The 16330-nt window shown below is 39.6% G+C and overlaps 1 protein-coding gene across 3 annotated transcripts in view; it reads left to right on the forward strand.

Annotated features, from left to right (window-relative positions):
* The window catches only part of APP (amyloid beta precursor protein), a 143867-nt gene that overhangs the window by 83596 nt on the left and 43941 nt on the right, over positions 1-16330 (forward strand). For all 3 annotated transcript variants that reach the window (XM_021532419.3, XM_085590999.1, XM_085591063.1), the window contains 4 exons: positions 590-723; positions 7386-7460; positions 7654-7812; positions 14420-14548. In XM_021532419.3, the coding sequence (XP_021388094.1) occupies positions 590-723; positions 7386-7460; positions 7654-7812; positions 14420-14548 (497 nt within the window). The remainder of the gene's footprint in view (positions 1-589; positions 724-7385; positions 7461-7653; positions 7813-14419; positions 14549-16330) is intronic.

Below are 16330 nucleotides of genomic sequence, written 5' to 3' on the forward strand. Positions count from 1 at the left end.
CTCGCTGATTAATTCCAGCCTTTGTGAAGGTTTTTTTATATCAAAGTTCTTACGAATGAAGTAACTATCTGTGAAGCCAAATTGTTACAAAGGGAAGTATTTGAGGTATTTCATTAGGTACTGTGAGGTACATAAGTGCCTTGATTTCACATTTATATGTTACAATTTATCTTTAAAAAATAAACTTATGTACAAAGCATGTAACTTTGCAAAGGGTGTTTTGCTGGCTAATAGACTTTATTCATTGCCGTGCTTTTTTTCATACTTGGAATTTTTCTTTTGGCAGCAGTTTCTAACCTGTTTCAAGAACATTGTTTTGTTCACTCTGCATAGCTTCTCCTGGTTTATAAAATGGGGTAAGGGAGAGGGAAGAAATCCTAATGTATTTTTATGTACTTGCTGTGTGTAGCATGTTGATCTAAACCCTATTTCTGTGTCTTCCTCTGAGGTTAAATAGATGGCTGTATTCCAGTGGAAATTAGAACAGATGCTTCTTTATTAATTCATCTAATGTTTTCTCATACTAAAGTAGAAATTCTTATTTTCTTTTCCCTCCCCTCCCTCTCTCCACCTTCAAATTTTACGTCAGTCCCTACTACAGCTGCTAGCACTCCTGATGCTGTTGACAAATACCTGGAGACACCTGGAGATGAGAATGAACATGCCCATTTCCAGAAGGCCAAGGAGAGGCTTGAAGCTAAGCATCGTGAAAGAATGTCTCAGGTGAGGGGAGATTTCTTTATTCCTAAATGTATGAGTTTGTCTGTCAAGTAATAAGTGATCCTTCATCTTCTTATTTTCCAAAGCTTCATCAGGTGCCCAGCCAGTTTGCAATGCTGTCAACACATCATTTACTGCCTTTCTGAGTCTCATCTAAGAATTCAGCTGTTTGATGCACATTTATGGTTGTGTCACCACTGCGATCATAAGTTGCATAAGTTACTTGAAGGGTTAAAAGAAAAAAAAATCTGTAAAAAACGTCTCTCATTTTTGTGGGAGAATGTTTGTCTTGTCAGATAATTCATGTGGCAAAGTAAAGAACTTGGCCTCTGTATTAATTGTCCTTCTCTTGGAGCAGCTGAGGGAAGATGGTTTGTGTTGAGCATCATCTGTGTGTGCCCTGTGGGTAGTGTAAGATCACATATGTTCATCTTAATGGCTTTGAGCCTCAAGGTAACATGATATGCATCTAAAGTCAAAGAAAAGAGGAAAAACTGGTGCTTTCAAACTAAAAATCCAAATTGAATCAACCCTTTTCTTTCCCTTCAACCAAAGAGATATGTGTGGCCTGCAACTGTACCCAGGTTTTAATCCAGTGAGAGATAAGTTACCCACTCTCTCAGAAACAGGGTTTATAATAGCAATGCCAATTAAAATGGTCACAGTTCTGCTTTAATGACAACAAAGGAAAATGTAAGAGATTTAAAGGATAGCATATTTTTTGAGAATAAAAAAATCACAAAAAATGAATGTAGTATAATTCAGATGCACTTCATATACCCGTGTAGCTAATTTACTGTATTTTCTCATTATAAGTTTGTTCCAGTGATGGGATTTCAGTGTATCTGTCTGTTATTGATACATTATTAGCCTTTAGTTCTAAAGTGTAATTCCACTTTAGTGCTATGTCACTTTAGTGCTAAAGTGTTATTCCAGAAATTAAAATAAAATGCGACGAGTGAAAATGAAATTAAGCTTTTATTATACATCCATGCCTTTGGTACCATAGTTATGTCTGGCACTGTTCTAATAAATTGGGCAGCACATCTTACCTGAAGCACTCATCCAGCTGGTGCATGCCACATACTGAGAATATGACATGTCATAGATAGGAAAATAGCTCCTCATCTGCCTGGAAAGTGTTGAAGCACAATCTGTCTCTGTAAACTGAGAAAACAGAACCAATTTAATGGACAGGGAATCTGAAGAATAAAAAAAGGCACATAGACTAGCAGAGGAGAGACCCTGCCTTGGCTAGGCATGCAGAGGGTTGATGAATAATACAGCCACCACCTCATCATTCCTTCCCCTTGAAACAACCTTTTTATAAAAAAATGCTGAGGTGGGTTTCTTGAAAGCAAAGGATCGTCAGTGCAGATTTCCTTGGCATAGTCTTCAGATTCTCATTGTGCTTCCATGTTTTTCTCCAAAAATCCTGGTATGTAAATGCTGAGCTACATAATTAGGGGCAGCGTTTGGGTGAACTGTGTATTTTCTGTTTTAATATGAGCATCTGGAGGACCCTATCAACTGAAGGGTGTGATTCAGAGGTTTGACTGAAACTGGAGCTGGTCCCCTCATTAGCACATTTCTAGCCATTCTTCCTGTCAGCACTGAGCACACAAGGGGTAAGGCAGTTCAGCTGCCCCCCTCCTGCAATGTCAGTCCTCCAAAAACAAGTCAAATAACTACATCTGGCCTGTTCAGTAACCTAAGTTGGCCCTGGTAAAAAGCAGCATGATAGGTACATTAAAAAAAATGAATCTTTAAGTTGCCTAAGCTGCTTATGAAATCACATCTTAAAGGACATGTGTTTTGAAGTACACAGATCCCCTGCAGAGCTTTGAAGATCAGAAATATCTTCAGGGAAGATCTAGAAAGGAAAGGTAATTTTTGTGATTTGTACAGTATTAAACTAGCCTCTCCATGTTAACTTGAGAAATGCTTAAAAGATAGTAGATGTTAGTAGAAAAGCCAGCTAGTTCACTATTCTGTGTTTCCTCACATAAGCATCTATGTCCAATACCACTGGTTTCCTCTTCTGGCAAATTATTTTAAAATGGTTTTTTACATTTTATTTAAAATCAGGTATGTTCTTAATAGAAAATTAAAATATATATGTAGCTGAAAATTAATGTGCAACTCTTACTTGTTATGTTAAAAATAATGCTGAATAAGTTAACTTTGCTGTGACACCTTTGCTGTCAATAATTTTCTCAGTAAAAAGAAAAGGTAACAAATGAGAGTCACTAGCCAACTCTTCCAGCCGCACAATTTTTTTTTTTTATTCACAGTCCAGTTCTTTCAAAGCTGAAAAATGGAGGCCTAGAAGGCAGCAGAAATGCCCATTTTTCTTCTAATAAAAAGAGAAAAAATGATTAAGTAATTCTTTAATCCTGATAAATATCATAATCTAAAATAGATTGGTTTGTTCACAGAACACAGATAATTTATTTCATTTAATAAAACGTCTAGTTTTAAAGTAGTATTGGGTTTGCTGCAAACCTTATTTTGCAACAGTCAATTAACTAAGAAAAAAATCAGATGCATTCTAGTTGACATGAAAAGTGTAATCATCTAAGGAGTAGGGAAGTTTATCACTAAATTTGAAGTGAAATATTTTAAAACATATAATCAGGGAAAATGTAAATATTCTGCATATTCTTTTTCTGAGATTGCCCTTAATTTACCATGGAATTCTGACAACTTGTGTTTCTTTCTGTCTTGTATAAAGATGTTCACACAAGCAGAGACCAAGATTCTGTTAGTGGTTATGTCACGTCATAGTTCACAGCTCATGAAAGACTTTTGGTAGGGAAGTTTGTCTCTGTGGTGACCTGATGCACCTCTGGTTCAGACTCTTAATCCCTTGTGCTCTAAAGTGTCCATCTCCTTAGGCTACAGATCATGAAAGTTTTTCTGCACCACACCTGAAGCAACAAGGCTTATAAACTTTCCTATTTTACAGGAAGTACTATAAGGAGAATTACATTAATACCAAATTTTAAGCTTTCTTAAGAATTAATAATGCAGCCTTGATAGCAGGAAAACTGCATTCCCATGCAAATTGGGATAATCATACATTGATGCATGTGTAACCTTTAAATGTTTGCTGTTCCCAAAAGAGAACAGGGAGGTTATGTTAAGTGATTGCAAGGTGTCATGGTTCTTGTTTCGATACAACTCCCCTTTTTCTCTTTCTCTTTTCAGTTTGTTAATGGCTGTACAGCTCCCTTACTTAATTAGTTGCTGCTAAATAACCTGATGAACCAGATACCAAACCTTACTCAAGGGAGTAGTATATTTATAAATTTCTCTCCTAAGACATCTTGTGACATCCTCATGTCTTAAATTTGCTCTTCCTTTGGCTGTCTACAGTATTTTTGGAATTGCAGCATGTAGAATACTTATTATGGGAACTTAATGACACCTTGTGTCCTAGAATAGTTTTGCTTCTTGGAAGTTTATTTCCCAAGCAAACATCTGAAAATACTGCAGTTCTCAACCAGCCCGAACAGGTCTGGTGTTTGTTCAGGATTTTTTTTTTTTTTAATCATTGCATGCCAGTTATTCTGACAATCTGGATACATCTTCAGATGATTCTTAGTTCCAGTGACACTGTAGATTCACAGAATGGTTTGAGTTGGAGACACCTTAAAGATCATTTAGTTCCATTCCCCTACCATGGGCAGGGGCACCTTTCAATACATCAGATTGCTTAAAATCCCACCTAGCCTGGCCTTGGACATTTCCAGGGATGGGGCATCCACAGCTTCTTTGTGCAACCTGTGCCAGGGCCTCACCACCCTCAGAGGAAAGAATTTCTTTCTAATACTGAAGCTAAACCTACTTTAAAACCATTCCTCCTTATCACTACACGCTTTGAAAAGTCCCCTGTACTGCCTTCATTTTAAGGCCCCCTTTAAACACTGGAGGACTGCTATAAAGTCTCCTTGATGTCTTCTCTTCTCCAGACTCAACAATCTCTCATTCTGGCCTCACAGAGGAGGTGCTCCAATCCTTTATGGTCCTCCTCTAGACCCACTGGAGCAGGTTGATGTGCATCTTGTGTTGGGCCCCAGAGCTGGATGCAGCACTGCAGGTGGGGTCTCACCAGAGCAGAGCAGAGCAGAGGGACAGAATGCCTCCCTCAGCCTGCTGTCCATAGTGTTTTGGATACAGGGCTTCCTGAGTTCTGAGCACACTTGGCTAGCTCATATTTGGTTCTGTCCACCAGGACGCTCAAGTTCTTTTCCCACTGCTTCTCTCCACCCACTCATTGCCCTGCCTGTATTGATTTTGGGATTGCCCCAGCCCCGGACAGGAGAACACACATGGCCCTGTTGAACCTGAACCCATGGTTTTCCCAGGCCTGTCTCTTAAGGCTGCCCAGGTCCCTCTGAATGCCATCCCTCCCTGTATTGTGGGAGTGATGGTGGGTGGGACCATCGGGACAGATGGAGATGAGAGATCTCTGAAGCCAGGCCTTGGAACTTGTGGGTTATTGCAAAGGGCTGGGTGCAGGGCCCTGGTTGGAGCTGCCAGCCCCAGCTCTGAGCAGGCCTGAAAGAGGAGCCTGAAAGAGCAAGAGAGGCAAGAGAGAGAAGTTCCTGTTACAATACAAAAAATCTGTGCTGAATATTCTAATTTTCACTTAGCAATTTAGTACAAGATACAAATCCTATAGCATTTACATACAACCTATAAGAATCATTACATTACCATACTGTGTTACATTTTAAACCCCAAAAACTACTCTTTGGGCCCCTTCTGCCAAACTAGTAGGGTCTGCTCTGACCCTTGGACCTCTCTGCAAGCAGAGGGTATTCTTTAATCAAAAGGGGATTACCTTCAGCTGGCCATACTGTTGTTTTCCAGTTGTTCAATAACTAAGGCTTGGTATCTCAAAGCTTGCTTTTATTTCAATCTCACTTATAGTTTCCATATTCTCAAAATCTTTTGCCAGGCAGTCATATTTATTAGGCTTTCCTGTTCCATCTTCCCCAACAAGTATCAGTCAAACCACTAACCTTGGTGTCACCTGAGATTGCTCTCATTCCTGCTATCCATGTCCTCAACAAAGATGTTAAATAATACCAGTTCATGTATTCCTAGATTCCACCATCTCTGCTACTATGTGTGGGAAATTTAAAGTTTCCAGCACCCCATTAGCTTCCCAAAAGATAAGTCTACATTCTTTTGGACTGTTATTGAGGGCAGAATCTCTTACAGATAAATAATTTTGCTGACAATGAGTTTATCTCTTTTTACTATAACTGACGTACTGCTGTCTTGAGATACACTTTAGGGTTTGGGGTGAAAAGGAGGAATGAAACTTGGTAATAAAATCCCATACATTGAGTTGTTTTGGAGTGCAGGCTTCAGACTGCTGGGTAATCTTACAACCCTGTGCAGAACTGAGAGGTATTACATTTTAAGGCCTGGGACTTGTAAAAATCGCATTTGAGCCCAGGTTTGTGTGGGTTTGTTTTTCTTTTTTAAGTCACAGGCTCAGCCAGGTACCCTTAGGCACCACCAGCACTTTCCAGTCTGCTCATCAAAGAGTCTGATGAGCAATGTCTGGTGTGGTGTGTGGAAAAACTGGGAAGCCTGAGAGAGGAGGTGAGTGCTTGAGGCTCAATTTGCAAACATAAGACATAGCAGGTCTTATTTCTCTTGCCTTAGGTATTGTTCTTGGTAAAATTTTAATTGTCCTTGTGGACTCTCAGCTTTTTAAAAAATTATCTTGACAATTTTTATTGGTGTGAAAGTGTGTGTGTTTTATTGAGAAGGGAAGGAAATGCACATTGTGAGTAATTGCTTACAGGTTTCTTATCATGCTGATCCTGCACATAAATAGTCACCTGTTTGTGTGCACTTCATTCAGTGGGAATAACTGTTCCTATATAAAATGTATTATCTGAGGAGATTGCTGTCTAGGTTTGAAATGAGTGATGCCATTACAAATGACATAAGGGTTTCAGATCTCATGGGCAACAAGTTAACCCACTCCCTGAATATTGAATACTACTGCTCTGTGTTACAGGGAGAAGAGGCTTCTCATATTACTGAAAGAAATGACACCGAAAGATCTCCTACGTTATTTTTCCAACAGTGTTATACTTGAGATACATATTCAGTCCTTGGAAGTGTTTCTACAACCCCTGTTTCTGGACAAATAGCTGGCCTAGCACAAATTATGTGTAATTTTTGATCTGCCCTACTCAGGCCAGTGATGCAGTCTGAATAAATTAAAGGCTTTAGTGGGGCCAAAAAAGGTGGCATGATCCAATTTGAATGAATTGAAATTTACACCCTTGGACAAAACAAGTGGAATCTGTTTTCTTTCTGTCCGAGATGAAAATGGGTTGGTGTGTTTACCCATGGAGATCTCCATTTCCCTTGCTTGTAGACTGGTTAATGTGTTCCTTCACAGTGGAGTTGTGAGAGCTTGGCACAGTGTTCAGACACACATGTACTGTCTTTTTAAAATTTAATAACAGGATCCTACTTTCATAAAATGTTGTAACTGCCTTTTTTTTTAGCGATAAAAAGAGGAGAGGAATGTAAAAATATGACTCTTGGAGCTTCAGTGCTTGGCTGCTGCTGAGCCATGGGACAAGGGAGGAAAATAGCAAAGTCACACTCCTTATTTTATTCACTAGGTCATGAGAGAGTGGGAAGAGGCAGAACGCCAAGCAAAGAACTTGCCAAAGGCCGACAAGAAAGCTGTTATCCAGGTAAAGGAAAATGCAACCACAACCTTACCATCTGGAGCCCAGATGGTTAAGGTTAAGATACAGGGGGTGCTGGGTGTGATGCATTTTAATAATCTACTTTATGGAGATTTTGTGTTATTCTCTACTCTTTTTTTTTTTTCCCTATCTGTGCTGATGTCTTCTCTATTTCTGTTGTGATTGATGGTTTTTTCAGCATTTCCAGGAGAAAGTGGAATCACTGGAACAAGAAGCAGCAAATGAAAGACAGCAGCTTGTGGAGACTCACATGGCACGAGTGGAAGCCATGCTGAATGACCGTCGGCGCATTGCTCTGGAGAACTACATCACAGCCCTGCAGACTGTCCCGCCCAGGGTGAGTGAGACACCACAGGCTCTGCCAGCTGGGACAAAATCACTGCAGTTGCCCTGGGGGAAATGTAGATGTGCCCTGGTGCAGCCTAGCTTTGGAGCCAGGAGCTCACTGTGGAAGAGCTGTGACAGCAGTCAGACAGTTTGCCTAAACAAGCATCCCATGTGAATACCTGTTGATGGATAGATGCATAATAAAGATACTTAAGCAAGTCACGGGGAAGGAATTTGGTTATCAGAAATTGTGGTGGTTCATAGATCCTGCAGGAGGATGGTGTCCCTCCAAGTAATGCACATTAGGATATTTCATCGTGGCAACATGGAGCTTAAAGATAGGATGGTTGTGATTTTTTTTGTTTTGTTTGTTGAACTATTAAAGTGTTTGATGAAGGATCTTGTGAGGATTCTTGGATGGCATGAATTTAGCAGATTAGCAATTCAAAGTTTTCTGCTTTTGATGCGTGCAAACATGTACATTCAGAATGCAGATTGAGTGGAATTTAATGACTTTATATCTCTGATACTTGTTTCAATACCAGAATAGTGGTATTGAGGTCACTGATCAGTGACCTCTAGAGGAAGAGAATTGGCAAAAAGACTGGGGGAAAGCAGTTTTTTGTATCTCTGGCCTCTTGAACACTTCCTGGATGGAAAAAACATGGTTACACTGCTGAGTCTTCTAGTGAATTTGACCTTACAGGGACTTATACCAGTATGGCTAACATGATTACATTACATATTTTCATTAAATTTCCTTCTGAGGAGAAACCTACATATTTGGTGACCATGGAAAAGTGATCATTGTCTTAGTTCTTTATCACTGTCATCATAATTGGACTTCTTTTTTCTTCACCCTGTGGTACAAAACTCTATTGCTTTTACCATGTCCACCAAGTAAAAATTAAAGTCTTTCACTTAGGTAAAAGTGTTGAGGGGTGATTTCAAGATAGTTGTCAGCTCTAGAGACTGTATTTTGCTGTAGTAATTTGTGGAAAATTAAGCTAGTTGATGTTAAATTGGTAGAGGATGTTACTTGGCCTGAGTGTGAGTTGCATGTTATAACCTCCTACCCCAGTGAGGGAAATGAAAGGCTTGGACTCGTTAGGAGACAGATTAGTGAGTTATAAACTGGGATGCAGCTTCTTTTAAGTAGCTGGAGTCTATGACTCAGAACTGAGGTGAGTATATGGACTGGCTGTGGGTCATGTTTGCATTCTTGCACTGTGGGTTTGGGTAGTTCACCAAAGGTAGGGCTCCACATTTGGCTTTGGAGCCAAGCTTTCCTGCTTTGAAGTTCAGCCTCCTACAAATGTAATCCTGTCTGAAAAGTACCCTAGTAAAATTATTTTATTTCAAGCTATGTATGTGTCAGGCTGAAAGCTTGGTTCTTCAGGTATCTGTGGTTGTTGAAGGGTATGATGGGGACCACACGTAACAGCAGAAAGGTCTCTACAGCTGACAAAATGTGGAATGCATAGGACACAAAGTGAACTTCAGCTGCAGAATTCTCTAAGGGGAAAAATGTTAAGTGATTCTGGGGACCAGAAAAACTTGAATTTTGTGTTTGTGTAGCTTGTAGTCAGCTCCCAGGATGTTTTACTGATACATTTCCGGTGTCAGGGGGAGAGCACCAGGCCTTGAAAGGTGACATGAGTCCAGTAAAAATAAGTTTTGAAGGTACTGTTTGAAATACTGAAGTTCATCCTGTATTGAGTATATGTCCTATATATGTCCTACAAAAGCTAATAATTCTGAAAGGAGCAGGCAGTAAGCACGGAGGTAGCATTAACTGAAAATGCTACCAGACAGGGACTCATCTCAAAATAACAGGGGTGAACAGTTTAAAAATAACGTCTTTAAACAAGTCCTTGTTCAGTCTTGTAGGTGGTCTTGTCCTTGCCTCAGCATTTTTTGGTTGTGTGCTCTGTAGCTGATAACAGCTGAGGTGTTGAACTGCTGGTCAGGTGCATGCCAAAGCACTTGAAAACACTGACTTTGAATTCAGCAGGATGATTTGTCTAGTTGTATTGAAAGAGAGAAGGAGGTTTTGAAGGAATTTATGAATAAAAAGAGGATGTATCATCTTTGGAAGGAGGGTCAGGTATCCCAGGAAATATTTAAGGGGATTCCTAGGGCATTTTCTTAGGCCACGAAGGGCCTTCAGGGAAAAGGACTCAATAGTGACTTCTGATTTTGTGTCAGTAATTGGCACTGAGAGTCCTCCCCTAGGATCATTGTCATCCAGTGGCTAATCAGTTTTGGTTGTGGTTTTTTTTGCTTCTTTTGGTAGGAGCAACAGCCATTGGTTGAGATTCACTGTCTGGTTTAGGTGCGGGCTTAGGCTCACTGTGGCAGGCACATTCTTCTCTCAGGATTTTTTCATACAGAAGCACAGAGGAAAGAAAGAGAAAATAATTTCTATTTCTGCTCCTTGTTTTTCCCATGTGGAATGTGTTTGGAGAATTGTTTACCTGGAGTGAGTGCTTGGTTGGATTCTGGAGAGGATTGTTTGAGCCTGATGGCCAATCCAACCCACCTGGGGCTGGGCTCGAGGGTCATGAGTTAGGGTAGTTAGAAAAAGTAGGTATCTAGTTTTAGTATCTCCTTTAATTAGTATAGTAATATATTTTAGTATAGTTATAATAAAGAAATCATTCAGCCTTCTGAACTGGAGTCAAACATCATCATTTCTTCCCACTGGGTTCACCTGCATTTACAATAGGCTCACTGGTTTAGCTACAACTTGAGTAGCTGGGATGTTAGGTGCAGTCTTAGTGACTGGTGTAGCTGCTGATTTATCTCCTGCCCCCCTGCCTCTCTCTGCTGCCCTGCAGTATCTAGCAGTGTGCAATAAGCACAGGCTAGGGCCCAGCTTATTGCAGTGAGCTTTTTCTCCCTAGAGTCATCATGGCACTTGTCTTTCAGGTATTTTCCCACCTCTGCTGGGTTCTGTATTTGTTCATGTGGCAACTGCCAGGCTGTAGGGTCAGAAAATTCCTTCAGGGTTTGGTCCATACCCTCCCATTCTCGACACCACTCAGGATTTTCCACACCTGGGTCTACTTCTGGGTCAGGGGTCTCATCAGCTCCTTTGGATATCTCAGCCCTCATTCTAGACAAACTACAGACCATATAAAGAAAGCTTGCCAGATGAAATACCAGGACGGTGGTATCTTTAACATTCAGAGGAAACAGAACATTTTCAAAAAGTGACTTAACAGATTCAAAGGAGAAAAAGGAAAGGAAAGGCTGAAAAGCCTTATCCCCTGCTCCTCCTCTAATAAACTGGGTGCAATTACTAATAAATCCCCAAAACCACTAGGAACTGGAACTAGGATGCAGGGTAGGATGAAGAAACCATAAACCATACATATCTTGAACAGACTCCAGTACTACTATAAACTCCCTATAAATCATTACCACCAAGCCTAGCACAATAGCCATTGTAATCTGTGCCCCTCTACTGTAAAAACTACATGTTAGGGACAATACTGGAGCTATGTCTGGATAAGAAAATAAGCCTAGGGACTAGAAAGGTATGGAAAACTCAAAAATGCCTAGAGACCAGAAACACATAAAGGCCTCCACCCAGAGAGACATTATGAATTCAAGCAACATGGCTACTGACTGCTTTATCCCAATACAAAGTACAACCAAAACATTTAATTAATTAAATTAAACAATATAATATCTTATTATACTATAAAATATCTTGCTGCTCCAAAAGAGATGACAGACTCAGAAAGTCCCTTTGTGGGCTGTAGCTCAGCTCACCCAGTCTCTGATCAGTCCCTCTGGCACTGGAAATGCTGCAGCCCAAGCCCGACAGGCCACAGCATGAGCTGCTGCTGCTCTTCTGAGTTTTCAGTCCAGAGCAGGTTTAAATAGTTCCAAGAAAAAGAAAAACTACAGTCCAGGGTACTTCTTTGCCTTAGCTAACTAAAAACTAACTAAAAAGCAAAGAAGAGTTCTGTCCTGCTGGCTGGCTGTCTGCAGACAACACAGTCCAGGAGCAGGAATGTGGAGGAGTGAGTGCCATTTCTGTGAACAAACTGTGCATTTCATCTCTTCACTCTCAAAACCAATCTTAAAGCTGCAAAACTTATTTCTGGGCTAAACAGATAAATGGGGATACAGTTCAGCATCCTAAAGTCACCTCAGGACAGGCATGCAGAAAAAAAATTAGGGCAAAGCTTAGTTAGAACTTAATTCCTCAACTTTTATGAAAGTTTAAAAAAAATGTTTTTGCAAATATATTAATGGCAAAAGGAAGCGTAAGAACAACCTCGATTCTCCACTGGAAGTGGGAGGGAATTTAGTGAGTACAGATGGAGAGAAGGCAGAGGTGTTTAACAGCTTCTTTGTCTTGATCTTCAGTGGGAAGTCAGCTTGTCCTCAGGAAAACTGTCCTCCTGGGCTGGTAGATGGTGTCAGGGAGCAGAATGATCACCCTGTTATCCAGGAGGAGGCAGGCAGGGAATTGCTGAGCTGCTTAGATGTTCATAAATCCAGGGGATCAGATGGGATCTATCCCAGGGTGATGAGGGAGCTGGCAGATGAACTTGAAAGCCACTCTATCATGTACCAACAGTCCTGGCTCATTGTCTGTGGGAAGGTGGTGGTGGGTGACAAAGACAAGCAGAAAAGAGAATTGATGAAGTTAAGGGTTTCAGGTGAGGGAAACATACAAGAAAACTTTGAAAGGTAATTAATTAACCTCTTTACTTTGTACATAAATTAAAGTGAGCATATAATCCTTAAAATCAGTTTAAAATGCACACTATTTTACTGAAATACAAATTCTTGCTTAGAAGAGCAGGATCATTAAGATCAACTTTGTAATGTACATTAATCCATCTGGGTTTTTTTCCATGTTTTCTTTTTCTTCAGAATTTTCCCTGATACTTTTTATGCTTGGGAGCAGTGTCTGTGCACAGAGTGAGCACAGGGCAGCTTGAAACTAGTCTGGTTTGGCTATTTGGACAGGGAAAAGGAATCTGCAGTGGGGCCCATGCTCAGTGTCTCAGAGTTTGGGAAGCTCAAAGCATTTCCTGAGTCCAAGGAGGTTGCTGTGGAAATATGCAGTTGGAGGCACGCCAAAGTGTTGCTGCTGAATTAGTGATAAAAATCTTCCTGTGCAGCAGGAAACAACACTCCAGCTCTAATACTCCATCCTTTAGCTCTGCTTCTTCAAACCCATTAATTTCCAGCTGTGGAATTCTTCACATATACTTAATTTTGTAAATTTTTTGTGAAATAGCATGGATTTCCGCTCTGATTTTATACAAAGTCATATTTCAAGAAATGTGGTCAGCTAATTCAGTTTTCTAGAGTGTCATTTAAAACCCTGGCACGTTTGTTATATTGAGAATTAAGAGTTTTAAAATAGTGGGCAGAAACAAAATTTGTCTTAATTTGTCAAAGTTCAGTAAGTTGAAATACTGAAAAATAAATAATGATATTGAATTAAATAGTTTTCATGTTATTTGGCCGCCAGAGGAGTATTGGAGAGGGGAGGCAAATGTAAGTCTTGGGCACTGTTACAGCAATGTGATTTTGATGTGTGAGATAACATGTTTTGTTACAAATTAGTAGAAATTATGAGAAGGCATCTTTAACTCCACAGAATAGGATGGGGATTTATTTGTCTTGCCCATGAGTGTTTGCAATCATCCAGTTCAACTTGTCTTGAATATTTCTAAAATGTGCTACTGCTCCATGATGAAACATGACTTGCAAATTAATAATGTAGCAAGTGAAATATATACTGAATATGATACACAAGGTATTCAGAATAGTGAATGAAAAGAAGCAATTGTTGCACATTGCAAGAGCAGTAATTGGAAGGAACTGATGATTGATTTTTCTCTAAAACAAGGTTAAATAGCATTGTGAAAGTTTCCTCTCTGATTTAGAGTGAATTTTGATCAAAATGATAAGTCAGCTTAGAATTTCCCATGGAAGCTCTGTGGCACAAAACCAGGAAGTTGTATTTTCAATACACAGAACTGCTTTAATATGTTTTTAGTGTGGTTTCTTTGTAGTAAGTATTTTGGGTTTCCTCGAGAAGATATTTTTTCTTCCATGATTTTAGCCATGCAAACTACATGTGATGTTTGCATTTTCCAAGCTCAATGAAACTACACTGTTTTCATCACTCCCTTAAAATCTGAAATAGCAGATTAGGATTAGTATAGAGATCGTGGCGGGGGGGGACATCTGCATGTTTATATATTTGTATTTATGTGTGTGTGTTTATATATAACTTGCTAAAATCTGGATTATGGGCATTTTAGATCTCACATACAAGACCACAGAATGACTCATCTTTCAAATAAGAGACAAGGCATATTCTCTACTGTTCTAGGTAGAACATTAGTTCTAATGGTACATTGTCACCCTAGGTAGTCTGTGTAGCCCAGACACATTGTCTGTGAACCTGTCCACAGGTTTCAAATGCATGCAAGTCCCCAGGTACTCAGGAAAGCTATATAAAATAGTACTTTGACAACATTCTCCAGTGCAAGAAATGAAAACATGCATAATTCTAAATGGATGGTTCATTCTAAATAAATTCTAACTTTTTTTTTGTTCCTTTTCTTTCCCTGTAGCCTCGTCATGTATTCAACATGCTGAAGAAGTATGTGCGTGCTGAGCAGAAGGACAGACAGCACACTCTCAAACACTTCGAACACGTCCGCATGGTAGACCCAAAGAAAGCTGCCCAAATCAGATCTCAGGTAATCCCCACTGATGGTTAGAGAGGTCATGTTAGTTCCTAACTATTGTGTAATTTCTGTTGACCTGTTTTTTATAAAATACCCAACTCCTTTCCGTGGACAGCTTTAAATGCCATCAAAACCAATCTGTTTTCCATCAGAAGATTAAGGCAAAGTAATAGAGTAATGTAGGTGCCATTTTTCTTCTGAGAAGAGCTGTATACAGGATTTTTTGTCTGTCTGGATCATGAGTCAGCCCATGGGCATGTTCTGAGGAGCTTTCCAGAGCATTAATGCTGAGACACTTTGTTAGTGCTTTGTAAATAATACCTCTGGAAAACAACATCAGTATTAGATATAGCAACAACACATGGTTGTGCTTCTCTCAGCTGAAGTGGCAGAACCAGAAGTGGTGTAGCCATCTGACTGTGACTAACCTTTCTTTAGTCACTGCAGAGGCACTTGTAATGTCTATAAGTGTGGTTACTGTGATGCACTCGAGTTTAATGTGTTCTTTTAAAACAGACACTGTTGTTCATGGCATTTAACTGCTGAATGTTACTGTAGTCCTCAATGCATATGTTTTGGAACATCTTTTATCTTGTTTTCATAAATCATAGAGGACAAGAAAGCAGAAAGAAAACACCCAAGATGGAAGATGTAGTTGGCTTTCAAAGCAGGAATTAAAATTGGAGTCACAATGGATAAGCTGTAAAAACAGTGTGCTGGAGTCTGCTGCTGTTCCCTCTGTAGGATTCAGTGGCAGCACTGTTCCAGCCACAGTTTTTGAATTGACTGACATCATTAAAAGAAAAAACAAAACCATGTACCTCCCTGGATGGCAGAGTAGATTTTCAAACATCTGTTTCAGCCAAATGTGTGCATTGAGATCATGCTGTCTTGAAATTGCTGGAGTGAGAAATGCACACTTCTGAAAGTTTTTTGCAGTGACTATTGTTTTTGCCTTGTCTTAAACATCTATAGTGACTTTTTTTTTCCAATTCTCATTGGATTATTTAATAAAAAAAATCAGGGAAATTTTGCAGAATGCAGGTTATGTGACAGCACTAGTGAAGAACAGAATCTGACATATAAATGCAAGAAGTGCAGTGTATTGTCTAACATGTCATTGTAGGGATGAGCTGATATAGCATCTCTGTGTCTAGAATTGGTCAGATGGTTGGGGAAATGTGGCCTGGGAGTTCTCTTTGTGAAATGTTTTTCAGTGGAAAATGGAAAACAAAATATTTTGTTCAATAGCATAAATATTTAGTTTTGAAGAAATATTTGTGCTGTTTCATTAAAATTGCTGTCTGCAACTAATTTTACTTGTTAGGCCTAATTCTTTTGTCAGTCTTCTAAGTCTTTTAAGATACATCTCAATTTCTCCTTTCCCTGAAGAAACGTGATACTTGTGAAGAGTACCCTGGGGGAGCACGTATCATATAATGTCATAACCCATAACAATGTGATGGCATTTGAGGCAATAGAGCTGTAATTGCATGAGAGAATGCAGTAATGCTTCTGGGTGGAAATATTTTTATTTGCAGCTGAAATGCTGTCAATTTGTAAATGTTACCTTTTTTTTTTTTTCTTTGAACAGATGTTTATTTTCTCAGAATTTGGATTAGGAAACAAATAAATAAAACCAAACATCTAAAACATTTTGATGCAGCAATCACTGTGCCTCACTTGGTTTACACATTATGTGAAAACTTAGGAGTATGGGCAATGTAAATGTAGCTGAAAGAAGCTGTGGATTTATGCCACAATAGCTGCTTGTGTGCATGTTCTGCCCCACAG

This window comes from Lonchura striata, chromosome 1 (genome assembly GCF_050655825.1).
Source record: "Lonchura striata isolate lonStrDom1 chromosome 1, ASM5065582v1, whole genome shotgun sequence".
Taxonomy (NCBI): domain Eukaryota; kingdom Metazoa; phylum Chordata; class Aves; order Passeriformes; family Estrildidae; genus Lonchura; species Lonchura striata.